The 21628-nt window shown below is 46.6% G+C and overlaps 1 protein-coding gene across 2 annotated transcripts in view; it reads right to left on the bottom strand.

Moving 5' to 3' along the window:
* PEBP4 (phosphatidylethanolamine binding protein 4) overlaps positions 1 to 21628 on the bottom strand; it is a 235862-nt gene that overhangs the window by 94944 nt on the left and 119290 nt on the right. For both annotated transcript variants that reach the window (XM_057724906.1, XM_057724905.1), the window contains exon 4: positions 3127 to 3225. In XM_057724906.1, the coding sequence (XP_057580889.1) occupies positions 3127 to 3225 (99 nt within the window). The remainder of the gene's footprint in view (positions 1 to 3126; positions 3226 to 21628) is intronic.

Genomic DNA, 21628 nt, shown 5'->3' with positions numbered 1-21628 from the left:
CCCATTTTACAGAGAGGGCACTGTGACATGCACCTCACCACAGTGGAGCTGATGGGAAAGATGTGGTGTGAACCCCGACCACATGGGATGGTGGGGTTTGGAGTTGGGATGCCTGGATTGAAGACCCACCTCTACATGTCACTAGCTGAGAGACTGCATCATTTGATCTCTCCAGGCTTTGTTTCCCCATCTGTAAAATGGGCATAATGCCTGGTTCACAAAGTGGTTGCAAGGATTAAAAGGAAATTGTGTAAAAAAATTGCTTCACAAATGGGTGATATTAACAACCCAGGCAAGGCTTGCTAGGTGGCGCAGTGGTTAAGAATCTGCCTGCCCGTGCAGGGGACAAGGGTTCAATCCCTGCTCCAGGAAGATCCCACATGCCGTGGAGCAACTAAGCCCGTGTGCCACAACTATTGAGCCTGCGCTTTAGAGCCTATGAGGCACAACTATTGAGCCCATGTGCTGCAACTACTGAAGCCCACATACCTAGAGCCCGTGCTCCGCAACAAGAGAAGTCATGGCAATGAGTCGTCCACGCACCACAACGAAGAGTAGCCCCCACTCACCACAACAAAAGAAAGCCCGCGCACAGCAAAAAAGACCCAACACAGCCAATAAAATAAATAAATAAATAAATTTATAAACACAAAACAAAACAAAAACAACCCAGGCATTCTGACACCGCACCCTGCCATCTTTGTTTCAGCTGCTAAACCCCTCCTGGATGCCTGTTGAATGTGGATGCCCTGTTCTCTCCAGACTGACCCAAATGGTGCCCAGGAATCTGCATTTTAACAAGCTTGCCAGCAGACTCAAAGTGCTCTAACGTTGGGGACCAACTCAGCAACAGCTAACACCAACACACAGGAAGTGCTTCTGGGTTTGGTTAGAGCCCTCTCTTCCTTTGGCCACGGTCCACGAGACCTACATGGGCCTGGTTTTTCTACTGGCTGTGCAGCTGGCGGAACGCGGGGGCTGGTGGGCAGGCCGAGTGGACATAGCTGGGGAGAGCTGCTGCTTCCTGCTGGACCCTTGCATCAGGGCAAGTGGGTGAAAGCGTGACGGAAACCTGAGCTTCCTCCGGCCTGAGCGGGAAAGCTGAGGGCCGCACCCGGGCAGGTGGCCCTGCTAAGCTCTGTGGCTTAGTGGTCTCGCCGGCCAGCTGCCACCTGCCACCTGCTCTGCTTCTCAGCTGGGCTGCTGGGGCTGAACAAGGTTTGTGTGAGAGACCTGTCCTATCCTGTACTGGGAAGGGGAGTGGGCAGGGGAGACTTCATGCTTGGAAGAGAGGGCGTCTCATGGCTCCAAGGTCCTCTCTACTCTGAAATGATTCCATCCACATTCCGTTTCATTCCAGCTTCTGAAATTGGGCCTCAGAATTGCCCAGTAGAACCTTCTTTCAGGCAGCCCTGTGCAGGGGGGCCAGATTGTAAATATAATGACCAGAGCAGTATTCTTTTCTTGAGTTTCACCCCCTTGTGGCTGCCAGGGAGGCCTGAGTAAACAAAGCGCCTCTGCTCTAGTTTGGGGCAGGATCCAGTATCTTTCCCTCTTGTGCTCTCAGCTACTCTCCCTCCTCTGATGGCAGGACTCTCCCCTAGCCCTTCTCTTTCACATGTTTATGGTGTTTCCAAGGCTCTTCACAAGGCCGAGAGGGGCGCTTGGCCAGAGAAGGGTGATGGAGCAATGACCTTGCTTTCCCTCAACAGCCCGGCTCGGACTCTGTCCCAGAAGCCGCTGCCGCAAGTCTCCCTTGGAGGGAACCCCTTTCTAGGCTGTAGCCAGGACTGCCTCTGAGAATGGGCTGTCCCTCTGAGCATCCTATGAAGGGCCTGTGGTCACTGGGTGGGGTTGGTTGCCAGGGTAACCCCCCACCACGTCCCCACTCCAGTGGTTGTGAGAGCCCCGTCTTGCCCAGGTGAGTCAATACTGGTACCCCTTCCTCTGCCCCGCAGCTCTAGAAGGAAAAACACAAAGTCCTTACATTTGTGATATGTGCTGTGTTTTAGGGAGTGCTCTTAGTTCACGCTCTCATTGGATGATCACGACAGCCACACAGAGGAGGTAACATGGTTCCCATCTTATAGATAAAGACGAAATGCAAAGAGGGATTCCATGACATGATGGAGATCATGGAGATGGGAACCAGCCCAGCCTAGATCCAAACTTAGTCTCTCTAGGTCTGGGTTCCCACTATCTTACAGGGTTGGTGCCTTTGTACATGTGATGCAAAGGCCATTGGCAGGCTTTCTAGACACAGATGCGTGGATGCCTGATGCTAGTGTGGATTTTCCCGAAGTGCACTGTCAGGTGCTCGTGAACAAAAGATTCAACAGTCAAGTGAGACTGGAAAATAAACGCATGTTATATATAATGCATACTATGTTATTAAAAGCTCTAAAAAGCCCTTCAGTGAGGAATGGGATTAATACAGTTTAACCCAGAGTCTCCAAAACTTGCCTGGCAATGGAGCCTTTTTGGGTTCTGGTTTTTCATCTAGTGTCCATTAACAAGCCACCAGATTTGTGTCCCTCAGACCTACTTTGGAAAGGCTGAGCCAGGCTCCTTCACAATTATGGCTGAAGACAAAAGGACAAAAGTGAGGGGAGGCTGCTTGCTCCTGTACGAAGAAAAAGAGATCACCATGCCTCCTCCATGCCCCTCGGCCCATCAGCAGGAGATGCTGCGAGAGTCCCCTGCCACCTGGACTACATGGAATCACCTGGTGCCTCCAAAATCCAGGCCCCTGGCAGTGGTGTGCTGGAGCCAGCTGCCACCTTTTCAGAAAATTTGCAATTCAGTCATTAAATCATTGTAAGTTGAAATTGGCCATGCTGGGAGTATTTATACTACAGAAACCAGCAAACACTACAAACTGGGGCATTCTTCCCGCTTATCCTGAGAACCTGCTGACCTGTGTATCACTGCTCCTGGGACATTTTCTGAAATTACTAGAAAATGTGGGCAAGGCTGTGACAGCTGGGTGCTGGGGGCGACCTGACACTGAAGTCCTTGCTCATCAGAGTCCCCAACCCTCCTGAATGAGAGCTGAGAACTGCATGGACTGATAATCCTCCAGCCCCAACCCCTGGTGAATCAGAAAGTGCCTCCTGGCTGGCTTACCTTGATATCTGTCACCAGCCAATGTCTCCAGAATCGAGCTTTGGGAGAAGACCTGCTGGGGGCATCTGGATCCACCATCACCAGGATGTAGGTTGCACCCTGCAAGACATTCACCAGAAAGAAGTGTAGCATTGTGGCTAGAATTTGGGGAGGAAATCTACAAGGTGCGGACTCTCCTTTTATCTCAATTCCAGCCAAGAGTGGCTGACCAACCCCTAGAGCTTCCTACTCAATTCATCTCTGTTCTCATGACATTTCTCTTGTGTCACAGGCTTATTCTCAGAGAAATGAAGTCTATTAAGTGGGCAGCTTAATAGCTTGGCTTTCCCTTTATGAAGAAGAATAAATCACACAAGCGTATTTACTCGGCACCTGGAAGTCCCTAACGTCACGTCAGGAGCTGTGGAGGAAACAAAGGAATGTAATACACAGCGTCTGCTCTCAAGAAGCTCACAGTGTAGTTGGAGCAACTTGTCCATTAACTTAGCAAATACAGGAGTGCTTACTCCACTTCAGGAACTGTACCGATTGCAAGGAATGCTCAGATTCCCTCATCCCTTCAACAAGCATTTAGTGAACACCTATTGTGTGCTGGAAACTGTTCCAGGGGCTGGGATCCAACAGAGAACAAGACAGTGTGGCCCATACTTTCAGGAAGATTTTACTCTAGGTAAGAGATACAGATTAAAACAAGCAAACAAATAAACAACAAAAGTCAAGGAAATGCCTTAAAAGAAAAAAAAAAGTACAAACTTCCAGTTATAAGCACCCATCAGTACTAGGGATGTACAACATAATAAATATAATTACTGTTGAATTCTATATGTAAAAGTCATTAAGAGAATAAATCCTGAGTTCTCATTACAAGAAAAAAAATTTTCTATTTCTTTAATTTTATACCTACATGAGATGATGGATATTCACTAAACTTATCGTGATACTCTCTTCATGATGTATGTATAAATCAAGTCATGATGCTGTACACCTTAAACTTATATAGTGCTATGTGTCAATTTTGTCTCAATAAAACCAGAAGAAAAAAAAATCAAGGAAATGCCAACTTGGGGTTAGTGCTACGATTAAAATAAAATAGGGTGGTGTTGGAGAGAGTAGGTATCCGAGAAGGGGAAACAACTGCTACAAAGGCCTTCAGGTGGGAACACATGTGGCTAGACGCAAGGGGGGAGGGGACGAGGGCAGGGTTGGAGAGGTGGGCGGGGTCCTGGACACAGAAGGCTTTGCAGATCTTGGTGAGGAGGGAGTTTTATTCCAAGTGTGATGCAGAACCACTGGAGGTTGCTTTTTTTTGTTTGTTTGTTTTAGCCAGGAAGGTCATCTGCTCTCATTTATGCTGTTAAAAGATTTTCTTGGTGGCTGAGTGGAGAGTGAATGGTCGGCAGGAGGCCAGTCAGGGGGCTGTTGCAGTGGCAAAGGGCAGGATGATGGCATTTTGGACTAGAATGGTAGCAATGGAAGTAGAAGTCAGTAGATGGGTCGGGGAAGCATCTTTAGGGAGCATCAATGGGATTTGCGGATGGACTGGACAGTAGGGCGGGGGGCGGTAGGGAAGGAGAAATCGAGGATGACTCTTGGGGTTTTGGCTTGAGCAGCTGGGTGAATGGTACCATTTAATTCCACAGAGAAGACTTGGAGAGGAGAACATTTGAAGGGGGATATTGAGAGTTCCGCTTTGGACATGTTACATTTGAAATGCCTCTTAAAGACAAGCAAGTACCTAAGTCAGAGTCAAGAGTTTGGAGCAGAGATCAGGACTGGATATATAAATTTTGGAGTCATTGACTCCCAAGGACCAAAGATGGCCCTTAAATTCGTAGAATAAAGAGATGATTCGTGGAGAGATTAGACATGGGGAAGAAAAGAGATCTCATGAGTGAACTCTAGAACATGCTAACGTTGAGAGGAGAGGAGGATCTAGCAAAGGAGACTGTAGCCAGGGAGGCAGGAGAGCCACCTGAAGCATAGGTATCATGAAAGCCGACAGAAAGTGTGTTGAGGAGGAGGAAGTGCTCAGATGTGTCTAATGCTGCTGAAAGGTAGAGCAAGGTGAGGACACAGATGTGACGATGTGATTTGACAACATGGAGATCCCATTATCTTGGCAGGCCCAGTGTCAGTGGAGTAGAAAAGACTGATGTTTGATTGGAATAGGTGGCGAGGAGATGGGAGGTGTGGAACTGAAGATAGTTATTAAAGATGATAAAAAGATACAAATAGAACTACCATATGATCCAGTAATCCCACTACTGGGCATATACCCAAAGAAAACCATAATCCCAAAAGAAACGTGTACCATAATGTTTATTGCAGCACTACTTACAATAGCCAGGACATGGAAGCAACCTAAATGCCCATCAACAAATGAATGGATAAAGAAGATGTGGCATATATATACAATGGAATATTACTCAGCTATAAAAAGGGATGAGATGGAGCTATATGTAATGAGGTGGATAGAACTACAATCTGTCATACAAAGTGAAGTAAGTCAGAAAGAGAAGGACAAATATTGTATGCTAACTCACATATACGGAATCTAAAAATGGTACTGATGAACTCAGTGACAAGAACAAGGATGCAGATACAGAGAATGGACTGGAGAACTCGAGGTATGGGAGGGGGCGGGGGGTGAAGGGGAAACGGAGACGAAGCGAGAGAGTAGCACAGACATATATATACTACCAACTGTAAAATAGATAGTCAGTGGGAAGTTGTTGTATAACAAAGGGAGTCCAACTCGAGGATGGAAGATGCCTTAGAGGACGGGGGCGGGGAAGGTGGGAGGGACTCGGTGGGGGGAGTCAAGGAAGGGAGGGAATACGGGGATATGTGTATAAAAACAGATGATTGAACCTGGTGTACCCCCCCCCCCAAAAAAAAGATGATAAAAAGAGAAACTACAGCGTGAAGGACAGCTGAGATGTGGAATGGCTGTTACTGATTGGCAAGGAAGAGTCAAAAGATTCATTTCTTTTTAAATTTTTAAAGAGATGGATGACAGTCAAGCATATCTACAGGCTGATGGAAGTGATCCAGTGTCGAGGGAGGTATAGATGTCAGAGAGAATAAAGGGGTTCGTTGTAAGAGCCAAGACTCTGGGAAGGTGGGAGGGGACAGGATCCGGAACAAAAGCAGAGGGCCAGGCCTTGGTAGGGGAAGAGGATACAGGTTCAGATGCAAGGGCATAGGAAGATGTGGTGGTGAGGAATGAGGAAATTAGATTCCAATTACTTCTATTTTCTCAATGAGTTAGAGGCAAGGTCATCAGGGGAAGAGAGATCTGGGGACAGAGGTGTGAAATAGTCATTTGGGGAGGTGAGACATTGAGTATACCAGTGGTATGTACTAAGGTTACTGGGTACTATTACATTCCACAGTTGTGTGCTTTTTAATTGTTCAAGTGCAGATGGAGATTGAGTGGTCGTTGGGTTTAGCTTGAATACGGAAAGAATGGTGAGTATGATGGAAGAGAAGGGAGTGAGAGTGCAAGAAGCGAGTAGGTAAATAAGGAGGGTCCTGGGCTTCCTCTTGCTCTGGAGGGAGAGACAGACACAGACATAACTGGAGTACAGTATGCGAAGTGCGTAAGTAGAGGAGCATTTATCAGGCACTAAGGTAGCACGGAGGAGGGAGCCTAAACCTCTCCACCTCAGGAGTCCAGGAAGAAGGTTTCATCAAGTTGTCTTTTGAGCTTGATCTTGAAGGGTGAATGGGTCAGGAAAAGGACTCTATAGGCAAAGGGAAGAGTCTGGGCAAAGGCATGAGGGGTTGGGGGAAGGGCAAGAATCTTGGTGTGCTGGGACAGAGGGCGTCTAGAAAGGAACGGTGACTGATGGAGCTGAAAGGTTACCGGGACCAAATAGAAAACCTCACATGTCCTAAGTTGTTGAGAATTTGTTTTACAACAGGCCCCACTGGAATTGTTTGAATACACAACTGATGCGATGAAATGTGTGCTTTGAGAAGGCACATGGTGAGGATGAGAAAAGACTAAAAGCAGAGCAAAAAGAGAAAAAGGAAAATTGGGATATTCTGGAGAGAGATCAGGAGGGCTTGAAAATTCAATCAAGTAGTGCTAAAGATGAGAAAGGAGATGCATCTGTACCACAGAATCAACATCGAGGTGACTAGATAGGGCAGGTGAGGGAGGGAGAGGGGTCCAGGAGGATTCTGAGATTCTATCTTGGGCAACTAGGTGGATGATGGTACCATGAATATTATAAGTAGAAAATCTGGGAGATAGTGAGTTTGGTGTTGAAACATGCAGGCAGAGATGTACCTTAAATGGAGCTATGAAGCCTGAAGCTCTCTCAAGACTTGGCATGTGGGTAGCACTGGGATGGATGAGATTGTTGGGGAGAACTTAAAAAGTGAGAACAGAACAGCTAGGGTGGAACTCAGGAACAAAGAGGAGTGGGGAGAGGAGAGACTGAGGGGAAGAGAGTTAGGAGGAGAACCAGGGAGCAGAGTGTCATGGATGCCAAAACAAAAAAAGATTCAAAGAAGGAGTGGGGATGGGCTCAGTATAACAGAGCCATCAAAGGAGAGGACCCCAAAGCTGCACTGGCTGTGATCACTGGCAACTTTCCAGAGATAAGTAGTTTACAGACAAAACTACTGTTCGTTGAATGTTAAAATCCAAAAGAAGCAGCGAACCACGTGTTAGACAGTATAGGAAATTAACTTAGAGAATTTGAAGATAAAGCCCAAGCAAATCTCCAAGAACTCAGAAGAAAAGGATAAAGTGATGAAACTATTAGGGGAAAGGAGGATCGTTTCCTAACGAGCCACTGTATGTGTATGCGTGCACGTGCACGTGTGTGATTCCAATGGAATCCTGGAGAGAAAAGCTGTCTGATTCAACCAATAATCAGTTCTTGTAGCCAAAGCAACAAGAAAATAAGAAGAAACAAAGTGTAAATACTGTTAAAGAAGAAAAAAAAACCCTTTGCAAGTGACATGATTGCCTACATGAGAAACCCAAAAGAGTCAGCTGGAAACAACTAGATTAACATTCAACAAAGTGAACTGGTAGAAAATGCACACAAAATCAGTACTTTCCTAAAGACAAGTAGGAGTCAGAAAAAATACTTTTAAAATTCTATTTACCATTGTAATAAGAATATAAAGTATCTAGGAATAAACTTGATGAAAAATCCAAGACTTACACCAAGAAACCAAAACATTACTGATGTACATGAAAAAGAAACTTAAAGAGATGGAGAAAGACATATTATGTCTTTTACATACTAATGCTTTTAAATATTAAAACAACCATTTGCAAATATGTTAATAATACTTTAATTAGTTAATATAACACAATTCCAATTAAAATCCTTAATAGATATTTTGGGAACTTCACAGAAGATCTACAAGAGACACCCGCACTCCCACGTTCACTGCAGCATTATTCACAATAGCCAGGGTGTGGAAACAAACCGAAACGTCCATCACTGTTTGAAGGGACAGAGCCAGTGTAGTTTATACACACGCTGGTATATTATTCAGCCATAAAAAGAGGGAAATCCTGTCATTTCCAACAACATGAATGAACCACGAGGACATTATGCTAAGTGAAATAAGCCAGTCACAGAAGGACAAATACGGTCTGACTCAATTTACACGAGGCATCTAAAATAGTCAAACTCAGAAGCAGAGAGCAGAACGGTGGTTGCCAGGGGCAGAGGGAAGGAGGAAATGGGGGCTGCTGTTCAACAGGCACAAAATATGAGTTACACAAGGTGAAATAAGTTCTAGAGATCCGCTGTACAACCTTGTGCCTGTAGTTAATGATATTGTATTGTACACTTTAAAATCTATTCAGAGGGTAGATCTCATGTTCTTACTGAGAAAAAAAAAATAAAGTAAAAAAAGAAAGCAACCCTGCTTGAAGAAAGCAGGAGGTGGGACTTCCCTGGTGGTGCAGTGGTTAAGAATCTGCCTGCCAATGCAGGGTACAGGGGTTCCAGCCCCGGCCCAGGAAGATCCCACGTGCCGCGGAGCAACTAAGCCCAGTGTGCCACAACTACTGAGCCTGCGCTCTAGAGCCCGCAAGCCACAACTATTGAGGCTACGTACCACAACTACTAAAGCCCGCGAGCCTAGAGCCTGTGCTCCGCAACGAGAAGCCACCGCAATGAGAAGCCTGTGCACCGCAAGGAAGAGTAGTCCCCACTCGCCGCAACTAGAAAAAAGCCCGCGTGCAGCAATGAAGACCCAACGCAGCCAATAAATAAATAAATAAATAAATAAATAAAAATTTAATCTCCAAAATATATAAACAGTTCATCCAGCTCAATATCAAAAAAATAAACAACCCAATAAAAAAATGGGCAGAAGACCTAAATAGGCATTTCTCCAAAGAAGACATACGGATGGCCAAGAAGCACATGAAAAGCTGCTCAACATCACTAATTATCAGAGAAATGCAAGTCAAAACTACAATGAGGTATCACCTCACAGCAGTTAGAGTGGGCATCATCAGAAAATCTACAAACAGTAAATGCTGGAGAGGGTGTGGAGAAAAAGGAACGCTCTTGCATTGCTGGTGGGAATGTAAATTGATACAGCCACCATGGAAAACAGTATGGAGGTTCCTTGCAAAACTAAAAATAGAACTACCATATGACCCAGCAATCCCACTGCTGGGCATATACCCAGAGAACACCATAATTCAAAAAGACACATGCACTCCAATGTTCATTGCAGCACTATTTACAATAGCCAGGACATGGAAGCAACCTAAATGTCCATCAACAGATGAATGGATAAAGAAGATGTGGTACATACATACAATGGAATATTACTCAGTTGTAAAAAGCAATGAAACTGGGACATTTTTAGAGACATGGATGGACCTAGGAACTGTCCTACAGAGTGAAGTGAGTCAGAAAGAGAAAAACAAATATCGTATATTAACACATATATGTGGACTATAGAAAAATGGTACAAATCAACCGGTTTGCAAGGCAGAAATAGAGACACAGATGTAGAGAACAAACATATGGACACCAAAGGGGAAAGTGGGGAGGGTTGCGGGGGGAACGGATTGGGAGACTGGGATACCAAATTGTACACTCTAAATGTATGCAATTTATTGCAAAAAATAAACAAATAAAAAGTTAAAAAAAATGATGAGCTATGTCGACTGGCTTAAAAAAAAAAAAGAAAGAAAGCAGGACAGAATCAATGCCCTTGTCAAGTGTTCTGCAAATCCCAGGTCTTGACAGTATGCTCGGCTGGTGAGGCTGTGGGGAAGCTTCATACTTTGCTGTGGGAATGCAAAAATGGGGACAATTTATCGTCTGACTCAGCAATCCCATTTCTGTAATTTTTTCCCTTAAAGATATGTGCACATTTATGAAATGACTTGTATATAAGGTATTCATTTCAGCCATATTTATAACAACAAAAGTTGGAAATAACTCATGTCCATTGGTTGGGGAGTGGTTAATAAACACTGATGTATACTCACAATGGAATACTTTATAGCTGTGAAAAACAATGAAGATCTGAAGAGCTCTCCAAGATAAATGAGTGAAAAAAGCAAGGTGAACAGTATATCTAGCACCTTACTTTTACATAAGAAAGAAAAAAGCTATTTCTTTACATTGGTTTGTATTTGCATAAACAAACTCTGGAAAGATACTTAAAAAAAAAGACGTAGGTGGTGGTGGTGCTATGGGTGGATGGGACAGAGGTGGGATGGACATCTCTCCTACATGCCTGTTCTTTCATTTTGATTTTTGAGCCATGTGAATACATTACCTGCTAAAAATAAACTGAAATTATAGAATCAAGTGAAATGTATAGTAATCACATAGTATTATCTTAGAGGTGTTAGTCTCTAGTCTCTCTGTAGCTGGCTGAGAGGTAAAGAAGGATGGCTTTGCCCTTTTTGGTAGGGAGAGCTTGTGGAATCCTCATGGCATTTTTGGAGGCCAGTTAGGTGCAGGGCAAATGCTGGACCAGGGCACTGGGCTCTGTAGTGTGGGGCGTGAGTGAGATACAGGAAGCCAAGTCAACAAATCACAGTACTTTGACGTGATGATGACAATGTACGAGGGTGAATCAAAATTATCCGCACTCTGGCTGTAGAATTTACAGAAGTTTTATTATAGCCGCAGAGCGGATAATTTTTGACTAACCCTCGTAGAAGGAGAATCAGATCTGGGCTCGTCCAGGTGAAGTTTTTTAAACAGCTATACTGAAATATAACTTCCATACCACAAACTTCACCTCTTTAAAGCATACATCACACAATTTTTAGTAAATAGAGTTGTGCAGCCATCACCATAATCTAAATTTAGAACCTTTTCATCACCACCTTCCCCCCAAAAAATCCTTGTGCCGTTTGCCCTCACTTCCTATTCCCTCCCCCAGCTCAGCCAACCACGGATCTACTTCCTGTCTCTGTAATCCCCTTTGTGCCTTACCTGAACATTTCACATAAGTGGAATCATAGAATATGTGGTCTTTTGTGCCTGGCTTCCTCCACTCAGCATAACGTTTTTGAAGTTCAACCATGTAGCATGCATCAGCACTCCATCCCTTTTAATTGCCAAATAGTATTCCATTGAATGGACATCAGCATAGATTCTGTTTATCTGCCTGATGGACATTTGGGTTGTTTCTACTTTGGGGCTATTACGAATCATGCTGATATGAACATTTGCCACAGGTACTTTGTCTGGATATTTGTTTTCAATTCTCTTGGGAAAATACCTAGAGTGGAATTGCTAGGACATATGGCAAATTTATGTTTAATATTTCAAAAAACTGCCAAACTGTTTTCCAAAGTGCTTGCACCATTTTGCAGTTCCACCAGCAGCGTATGAAGGTTCCAATTTCTCCACATCCTCACCAACACTTGTTATCATCTGTCTGTCTGATTGTAGCCATTCTAGCAGGTATAAAGTGGCATCTCATTGAGTTTTTCATTTACATTTCCCTAATGACTAGTGACGCTGAGCATCTTTTCATGTCTTTATTGACTGTATATCTTCTTTTGTGAAATGTCTGTATAAATCTTTTGCCCCTTTAAAATTCATCTTCTTATTATTCTAGAAGGAATTTTAACAGTTGTATCCCAACTGGGAGTTAGGAAAAACGTGAGCAGTGGGGAGAGTGGAAATGAAGGAGAGACAGTAGTCAGATCTGGGTTTGCCTCATCCTTGAACGGCTGGCTTCTGCCCTTAACCATCATCTGTACATGGGGCTGTCTTCTTACTGTAGCTCACCATGACACTGATTATTCCAGTAGGGAAATGTCAATTCCAAGGACAGCCACCAACCCAGGTGAGCAGACAGCACCCACTGACACTAACTCCCACCCGGACCTCTGTCCACTGCCCCGCTGGCCTCCTACAGAGAAACTATTGAGCCCCAATCTCCCTGCCATCCATAACCTTTCAGTCAAAGACTGCCCCCTCCCCAACTCCTCTACCACACCATCACGCCCCAAATGCTCTTTTCTATTTTCTTCTGAGCCAGTCCTGTGTTCCTCCTCCACTGCCAAACCCTTCTACTCTGCCCTCTGGAAATGCCACTAAGTAACAAGCCATGTCATCATCTGTCTCTCCATAAATTGCTCTGTCCACTTCCTTACCTTTGCCTGACTTTCCCCTGAAAAGCCCCAGCCCCTAAGCGTCCCCAAGTGCTGACATGTGGTTTCTCATTTCCCTTAAACCCCAGGAGGCGCCTAGCTCCCTGTTGCTACGTCTTCTTTGTGGCTCAGGCCATTCAACGATACACCCTCTTTCTGTTCTGTTTGCTGTCACCTATGACCTCAGGGCTGCTCCTGCTCATTCATCAAAGACATTGGCTCCTCCTCATGGTCACCTTGGCCTACTTTCTGTTCAGCTTGCTTCTTCAACTCTGTCTACCATGACTAATCTTTGACCACAAGGGGACCTCCAGACCATTGGTAAATGTCCTTCCTCCCCGCCCATCAGCTCTCTCCTGTCTTCACTTGTGTCCCAAATTGCCAAAATGTAAATTCCCTTGTCCCGCTATCACTTAAACATATATGCTTCAAAAGATCCCAAAGCTGAGTAAACCCAACTTTCCTCTACTTCTGTGTGTGACGTGAGCAGGGAGCCCACCAGGAGAAAGTCATATCTCAGGGAAGATCGGCTCCACACATCTTTGGCCGCCAGCTTCATTACCGGCCCTCAATACTCCTCTGCATGTCTTTCATCAACTTGATCTGCCACCCTTGGTAATGGCTTTCCAAGATTTCAAACCTTTTCCTATATCCTTAAACCTCCAACCTCCCTCCACTTCCCCTAACCCTCTCTCTCGGCAGGTAACTTTCTCAGTGATAACTTCTCAGAGGAAATTGGAGCTATCGTATGACAAGTTCTTCAAGGTCTGCCTCAAAGCCTGCAGACCCTAAGTGCATCCACACCTAACCTCCTTCTCCCCACAGTTTGTCTTGTCTCCTGTAACAGCCTCCTAACGGGCTTCTCTGTATCTGTTTTGACCCCCGATCAATTTTTCACCCTGATCCAGAACATTTTTTCAAAACACAAGTGAGATCGCGTTATCGTGCTGCTTAAAATCCCTCACTGCCTTTCCATGGGTCCTTCATGTGTCCTACAAGGCCGTGAAAAATCTGTCCCCTTCCCACCTCAACTTGTCATCTTGCACACATGGCCCATGGCTCTACTCTCAGGGGCCTTTCTGTTTCTAGGGTTTGCCCTGCTCCCTCCTACCCCACGGCCTCTGCATACATTTCCTCACTCCCGCCCAACCCCCTTGAATCTGGTGAACTATTCATACTTCAGAACTCAGTTCAGGGTGACTTCTCCAGAGAAGTGTCCCCTCACACCTATTCTAGGTTAAGTTCCTTTGTTAAACATGCTCACATTTCTTTCCCTCACTCACGCATCTCAGTTCAGAGTCAATTATACATGCGTTGGCATAAGTTTTGATTAACGTCTGTGCCCCCCACAAGACTAGGACCTTCTTGAGAGCAGGGATTGTGTCTGTTTCTGCTCACCACTACACCTCCATAGATTACAGTGTCTAGCACAGAGAAGACAATAAATATTTTTGAATAAGTAAATGAAACAATTATTGCAAACTGGCCCAGGTGATTCATTTGTTCACTCCTTCATTCATCCATTCCACAAGTATTGACTGAGCCTTTATCACACACTAAGCACCATGAGAGAGGCTGAGGGTAAGAGATGAGGGAGATGTGGCCTCTGCCTTTAAGGACATAGTAGCCTAGCAGGGAGCTAGACACTGATGCAAAGAATCCAAGCACCTTTTGGGGTCTAAGCAGGCACACTGCTGGCATTGCAGAAGCAAACCTGAGGAGGTGATTAACTCTGCCGGGGGTGACCAAAGAAAGCCTCACAGAGGATGTCGCCTCTGAGCTGGGCCCTGATGAATGGAAGCCTGTCCAGGAGGGAAGGCCATGCCAAGCAAAGGACACAGCATGTACAAAGCCACGGAGATACAAAAGGGAGCAGCAAGTTGTTCTGTGTCTGGAGCTCAGAGTTCCCAAGGCCGAGGGACAGAGAACCGGAGGGGCAGCAGAGAAGGACAGCGAGGCTGATGGTGGAGACGGGCAAGGTTGTATACGTCAGGGAGGTCTGTGAATGGGGGTGTAGGGGTGACATGGTCAGAGACGGGTTATACAGAGAGAATTCCTCAGGTGGCGGGGTGAGGGGTGGATCACAGTGACGTCCAATGAGGGCTGCTAGGCTGATTCATGTGAGGGATGGGTCAGCATGGCACAAGAGTGGTCATTCTCAGAGGCAGGCCAGTATGCCACACCCTCTGTAACACAGACATGCCTGTGCAGAGGGGCCTTCCTGACATGCAGGGGTGCTCTGGAGTCTCTGAGGCCCCATCCCTCCACCGTGCTGTTCAAGCAGCCTGTGTATGTCTGTCTTTCCCAGAGAGGAGGATTGAAAAGTATTTTTTGGACAGAATATGACAGGATTTCAGTAGGTAGTTCTGAGTCCTAGAAGTGCTGAGAAGGTGGGGCCTATATGAATCACATCCTTTATTTCCTGATGCTTTGACATCTGGGGTCTTACTGTCCCTGGAGAGGCTGCCAATTCCCAGAGATAGCAAGCACATACCCGAGAGCATGCTCTTCAAGTGCAAACCTATCCATCCAGAGCCTACACCATCCCCTTTATTGGGCTAAGCCACTATCCTCCTGGCCTTCTCACCTAGGAGCCAGGTTCCAGACAACCAGGCAGCATCTGTGCTCCAGAGACTACCAGAACTACTCAAACTAGCCAATCCTAAGCCTGTCTACCCTGCTTATCCTCCCTTGCCAATATTTTTTTTCCCACAAAAATCACAATGAGAATTCTCACCCATACCTTCTCCCCACTCCTTCTGCCCCCTGACGGACCCAGGTGCCTCTCTGTGTGGCCCTGCGCAGTGCACTGTGACCCCTGCTGCTTGGGATCTGCGAGTATAAATGTCCTCCTTCATGGTCATCACTTCCACCTGCATGTCCTACCACATCCAATCAAAACAAATCCCAGGTACATTTTAGAACAGGGCCCTTGACTCCTTATGACCCAGGTATCCATGAAGCCCATCTGAAGACTACAGGAACCTGGGGAGTATCTAGCATTGCATTCCTCTCACTTTCCCATATGATTATGTCTGTGGCTTGTTGCCTACAGTGCTCACTTGGCCCAGAATGAAGGATTGAGCTGATCTGATAAGGTTAAGGTTCATGGTCAAGTTCAGTGTGGAGAGCCATCCTCTCCAAAGCAGTAGTTCTTACCCTGCTTGAATACTCAAATATTCACCAAGGGAGCTTTTCAAATCTATCAAGGCTGGACCCTTGACCTAAGGGGTCTGGAGAGGGACCCTGGCAATAGAGTTGATGTGGAAGTTTCCCAGGTGATACTAATGTAGAGTTCGGGGTGAGAACTAGAATCCTAAAATCAGGTTCTGCCAAGTCCTTGACCGAATCTGCCACTGCTAAAGCCCAGGTTTCTTTCCTCCTGCTTATTGTACTCTCAGGGAAGACCATGTGCCCTCTGAATAAAGAGGACAGGCTTCCCCAGATCTTAGCTGGGGTCCCTTGTGACTGGGGCCCTGAAGATTAAGGGGCTTGAGCGCCAAATTGAGCAGCTGAAGTCACAAACACAAGTCACCGTCCTCTCCCACTATTCATTATGAGGTTGGTTGGAATACAAATTTAGCCTATAGTGGGTTGGTTGTGTTTGAACCTCCCCCACAAAGTTCTGTATGGGAAATCTAGTTAAGAGCCTTCTTCCTGGGGGAGGTTGAGTGTAACAGCTGTTCCTCACCAGGGCTGATGGTCTCACCAGGATGCAGTCTGGGTGTTGCCCCTTGAGCCTAAAGCCTTTCATCCCTGAGGACTGACTCACATTTCAGGCTGGCATCTAGAAGAACAGCCTTCCCCTCTATAGCTGCTGACAAAGACACTTCCTGGGCTATGTGGACAGAGGCATGTCAACCTGGGAGCTGGGGCTCATGCCATGCTTTGACACATTTGGGAAGAGGTGTTGTGTAGTCACTGTGGATCAGCTATCCTTCTTCCTTGCCCTCCTCTACTATAGAGGCTGGAGAGCTACAATACTGGATTTCCCAGCCTCTCCTGCACCAAGGGGAGGCCATATTCTGGCTAAAGAGAGGTAGGAGAAAGTCCCCGGGAAGAGATCTCTTCCTGAAAAAAAGGCAACGGCTTACTAAGAGAAAACCCTTGTTGCCTTTTGTCCCTTTCCCTGTTCCCCTTCTTTCTGCCTGGAACGTAGATGTGATTTTAGATGTGTAGCAGCCATTCTGTGACCAAGAGGGGACAAGCACGCGGTTGAAGGCCTATGTGCTCAAGATGGTAAAGCAGAGAGATGGACAGAACTTGGGTCCTTGAGCTGCTGAATCTGCCCATGATTGCCAGCCCCTAGACTTCTTGTTGCATGAAACAAAGAATTCTCTTACGTTTCTGGGGTAGGGATTTTTCTTCCTTGCACCCAAATGCATTCCTATCTGACACACATATCAGTTGTCTGTGCTGGTTTTGACAAGTGAGTGTCAGAGGCTGATCTTCAGAAAGGCATCCCGATGTTGTGAAAAGATTACTCAAGCAAATGCTAGAGGACCAGGATTCTAGCCCCAGTTGTTGCTTGTGTAGGCTGTGTGTTTGGAGGTAAGTCATTTACTCTCACCAAGGTGCAGTTTATGGGTCTGCAAAATGGCAGTAAATATGTGTCTCACACAACAGGGTTTTTCTAAAAATAAAATGAGTTAAAGTGTGAAAGTATTTTTTTAAGACTGCGAAGTGATGTTCGTGGGTCAAGTTTTGTTATGTGAACAAATATCCTCAGTGTTTGTTCCCAATGGTCCTTGGAGTAGCAGTTACCTTGATGGCCAGAAGACTTCCTCCAAGTGGCCTGACACCAGCTGTCTGGAGGCAGAGAGGCTGGGCTCTCTGCCTCTCTAGGTCTGGCCAGGGACACTCATGCATGCAGAGACAGCACATTGCTTCCCTCTAACACTCACCCCTTTTGTGTTCCAAGGGGGTCTAATTTCACCTGGGAGTGGGACAGATTACAGAACCCTGGAAGGCTGGAGGAAGCAGGGACCGAGTTTCCTTAAGCAAACCTAGCCAGCAACCATCCAGTGTCTCCATGGTGCGCCCACGGTGGGTGTCCCTCATTCCCCAGGGAGGCGCCTCATTCAAATACAGCTCAGATTGTCAGAAAGGGCTAGGTCTCGTGGAGCCTAAAACTGCCCTTAGAACTCACAACTGTTCCTCTTCTTTCTTGCACAGAACAAGTCCTGTCCTTCTTGGACATGGCCGCTCTTCAGACATTTGAAGGCAATTATCATAGCCTCACAATGACCTTTTGTTCAGGCTAAAGGGCCCTGTCTCTTCAACTAGTGCAGCTACCTGGGGCTGCATCCCACACGCCATCTATACAAAGATGCCCTTGAATGGGTCACACAATGACGAGGGAGACAGACATGTAAACAACTAGAGCACACTGTGACATGCTGGGATAGAGACTTACACAAAGGGTTATGGGAGCACAGGACAGGGACCAAACACTTCTGTGCAGAATGGGAGTGGCAGTGAGGAGGTCAGTCTTCACAGAGAAGGCGGTAGTCAACGAGGAAGAAGAAAGGATGATTTACAACGGCCGAATGTGGAGGGCGGAGGCTGCGGGTGATATGGGTCCGAGTCAATTAAGGCCATAATTCGCTGTGGCCAGAGTCACATTACTAGGAACAAGGCCCACTGCAGTGAACATCTGCTGAATAGAGATTATTATTCTGAGTCTACAGATGGAAAATATGAAGCGCAGAAGGATTAGCAGATCTGTCTGAGGCAATATGCTTTAGTGATGTGAATTCTACTCGGTTGCTGTGTGGCCTTGGGCAAGTTGCCTAAATTCTCTGGGCTTCAGGTTTATTATCTCTAAAAGAGAGATTGTAATAATCAGAGTGCTTTTCTCTTAGATTGTTACGCACATTAAGTGAGTTAAAGGGCTCAGAATAGAGCCTGGCACATGCTAAGCGATCAATAAATGCCAGCCATTGTGGGCAAATGAATGGCTTCTCTGGGATTTAAAACCAAGTCCCTTGTCTCCCAATGCCACCCTCTTCTCCCTGCACAGAAGGGCAGGCACAGGTCTGGAGGAAGAGCGACAGACCTGACGCTGACTTTTATTGACACGATACCGTATTTGTTTGTGTGTTGCAGGTTCCTCCACACCCAGGTCTCTGGATGCTTGTGTAATTTAAAACATACATACTACAAACATGTACTTGTTGGCAACGTGTTCCGGCATTTCTGAATCAAATGCCTTCTGCCACTGCGCTGCCCAGTCCTCTGGGGATGGCGGTCCCTCCACAGCATCTGCCCACTCAAGATGGCTGGGGGAAGGGAGGCTCTTGAGATTGTGGCTGCATGCCAAGGGGGTGCAGGCAAGCCGAGTGGTGAGTTCAAATCCTGGCGCATTCACTGTACTCTACCCACTCCCCAAAGCCCCCACGCTGGTCCACTGCCACTTTTCTGTCTTCATAAAGCTGAGGGACTTATTTAAATTTCAAAGCCTCACATGCAGTGAAGCAGGCAGCAGAGATCACTGCCTGTTGAGTGATGAATTGAGATATTATCCGTACTGCATGGGAGGGAGGGTGGGAGGGAGAGGAGGGAACTGAAGGAAGGGAGAGGAAAAGGAGGGCTCGTAAGCCACATAGTGCGTGCAGCTCGTTTCTTTCATTGAATTAGTTATTGGACGACTGTCTCCATCTCCAGACCTACATTCATGTCCACTGCGCTCACCAGTTCCTCCTCTGACTTGCCTACTTCTATGAAAGGCTCTGCCATTTTGTCAGCCACCAAATGAAAAATATGATTCATCTTTTGACTCTTCCCTCTCCAACCACGTCCCATTCTTTTTGATTTACAGGTTTAGGGTCTCTCTAGAACCCATGCTCATTTTTCCTCCTTTTCTCTGACACCCTCGGGGTGAGGTCTGAACTAGCTCTGCCTCTACTATTTCAACAGTCTCTTAACTGGCCTTCTTCCCTCTCTGTCTCCCTTCCGACTCATACGCTGATGGCTTGTATTAGAGTAATCCAGTGCTGACTTGGTAGACCAGTTCTCTGGAAAACAAACAAACAAATAGGCAAACAAAATCAAGCCTTGACTTGCAGCACCTGCCCACTCCCATGGTAAATATTCACACCGTGCCCATCCAAGCTGCCAATGTGAGGCCACAGAATGCGGAGCTGGAAAGAGAACAGAGTTGGCTCTGGCCAGCACACAACTGTCTAAAGAACAGCTCACCACAAACTCACGACTTCAATACAAACTTCCTAACCTGGCATCAGAGGCCTTTGATAGATAACTTGCTCTCGGTCAGCCTGCCCAGCTGATCCCACCCTGGCCCGGCATGGGCACGCACACTGGGCACGTTTCTGGTCTCCAATGTGATTCTGCTTCCCTCCGTTTGTACCTTTATTTGTACTAGGCCCTCTGCCCATCGGAAAATCCTTCCCATTCATCAAGATATACCTCAAATACTACCGGCCTCCTCTATGAAGACATCTTCGGAGCCCCTTGAACCAGATGAGATGTGCTTCCTAGTTGAACACCGACAGCATATTCTGTTTGTACCTTTGCTGGGCGCTGATCATCGTCTGCTCTGTATCTGGTTATACGTGGGCAGAAATCATTTGGTCCCTCTTATGAGAGTATGATTTTTTTGAAGGGAGGGACTACTATTTCTTTGTTGTTCCCGAAGTGTCCGGCATATTTTCTTGCACATAGCAGGTGCTTAAGAAATATCTGTTGAGGTAAATTGACCCATCTCCTCTGTCAGGATAAGACATTGGTTTATTGTCCACATTCTAGAAGAGGGAAGATATTTCTGGTCCCAGAGACGGTGGAGCCCTTTGTGTTGCTGGCCCTGACTTGCTGTGGAGCTGTTGCCTTTGCCTTTCTGGCCTTGGCCTTGGGGAGCCAGGTCTCTCACTCACCCACCGCCTCCCGGAAGTCAAGATCAGCTCAGCCAGACTTAATGCTTCCTCCCAAGAGACCGAAGGAAAATGCTGGTTAGACTGGCTCCTGGGCAGGACCGGAGAGTTCCACATTTGCCTGAAAGCTGGGCCTGGGCCTCGGCTGACCCAGGAAGCACGGGCCGTGGCAGCAGAGCTGGGGCAATTCTGCCTGGCCGGGTGCTGAGCTGGGGTTTGCCCTCCTCTGCTCTCGGCCTGAGCTGCCGCCGTCGCCAAGGTCCCTGGTGTGAAGGAATTCGAGTTCTAACTTTAGGTGGCTACGTGGCGGATGGCTGTGTTTGTGAATATCTCATTCCTACTTTGGTGGCCCAGCTGGTGGGAACAGAACGGGTAGTCATGGGACTGTCATCGTGTGCTGTCCAGGTTAACATGTAGCATTTCTATTACTATTAACAGACTTTCTGCTCCTCACTCCATCTGTTCTCTGAAATAATTGCAGTTGTACAGACCATGCCTTCGCTACAGGCAAGCTCTGGGGAAGAGGATAGTGCTTTTATGATAAAAAAAAAAAGTGTTAAAAAATAACAGCAAACATGAAAAGAGAGTGGGAATGGAACTCACAGCAGGTTTCCAATTTCTTGTGGATTCCGGCCTGCAAAGGTGGCGTTTTCACACTTGTTCGGGGGTGACCGAGCCCAGCCAGATGGGGGTGAATGGCTGGGCTGGTGGCTTAGCCTTTGGGAGGTGCTGTTGGTCACCAGGGATGTGGCCCTAGTTGAGGTGGTGGCCCCTTGGTTGGGCGACCCAACGAAGGGGTGCTGGGAAGGGGTGGGGCCCCTAGAAACCTAGAGCCAGGGGTGTTTTGATGGGGTGGCGTGTCCTGTGCACGGGAGCTGGATGGTATCCAGGCCTGGAGGAAATGCCGGGGTGGAGAAGGGCTGGTGGGGAGGTGGAGATTTTGAGCTAAATGGCTGGTTCTCTCTGGGCCTCAGTTTCTCCACATACAAAA

This window comes from Hippopotamus amphibius, chromosome 2 (genome assembly GCF_030028045.1).
Source record: "Hippopotamus amphibius kiboko isolate mHipAmp2 chromosome 2, mHipAmp2.hap2, whole genome shotgun sequence".
NCBI classification, from domain to species: domain Eukaryota; kingdom Metazoa; phylum Chordata; class Mammalia; order Artiodactyla; family Hippopotamidae; genus Hippopotamus; species Hippopotamus amphibius.
The sequence above is the reverse complement of the archived record's forward strand: the minus strand, read 5'-3'. Positions and strand labels throughout refer to the sequence as shown.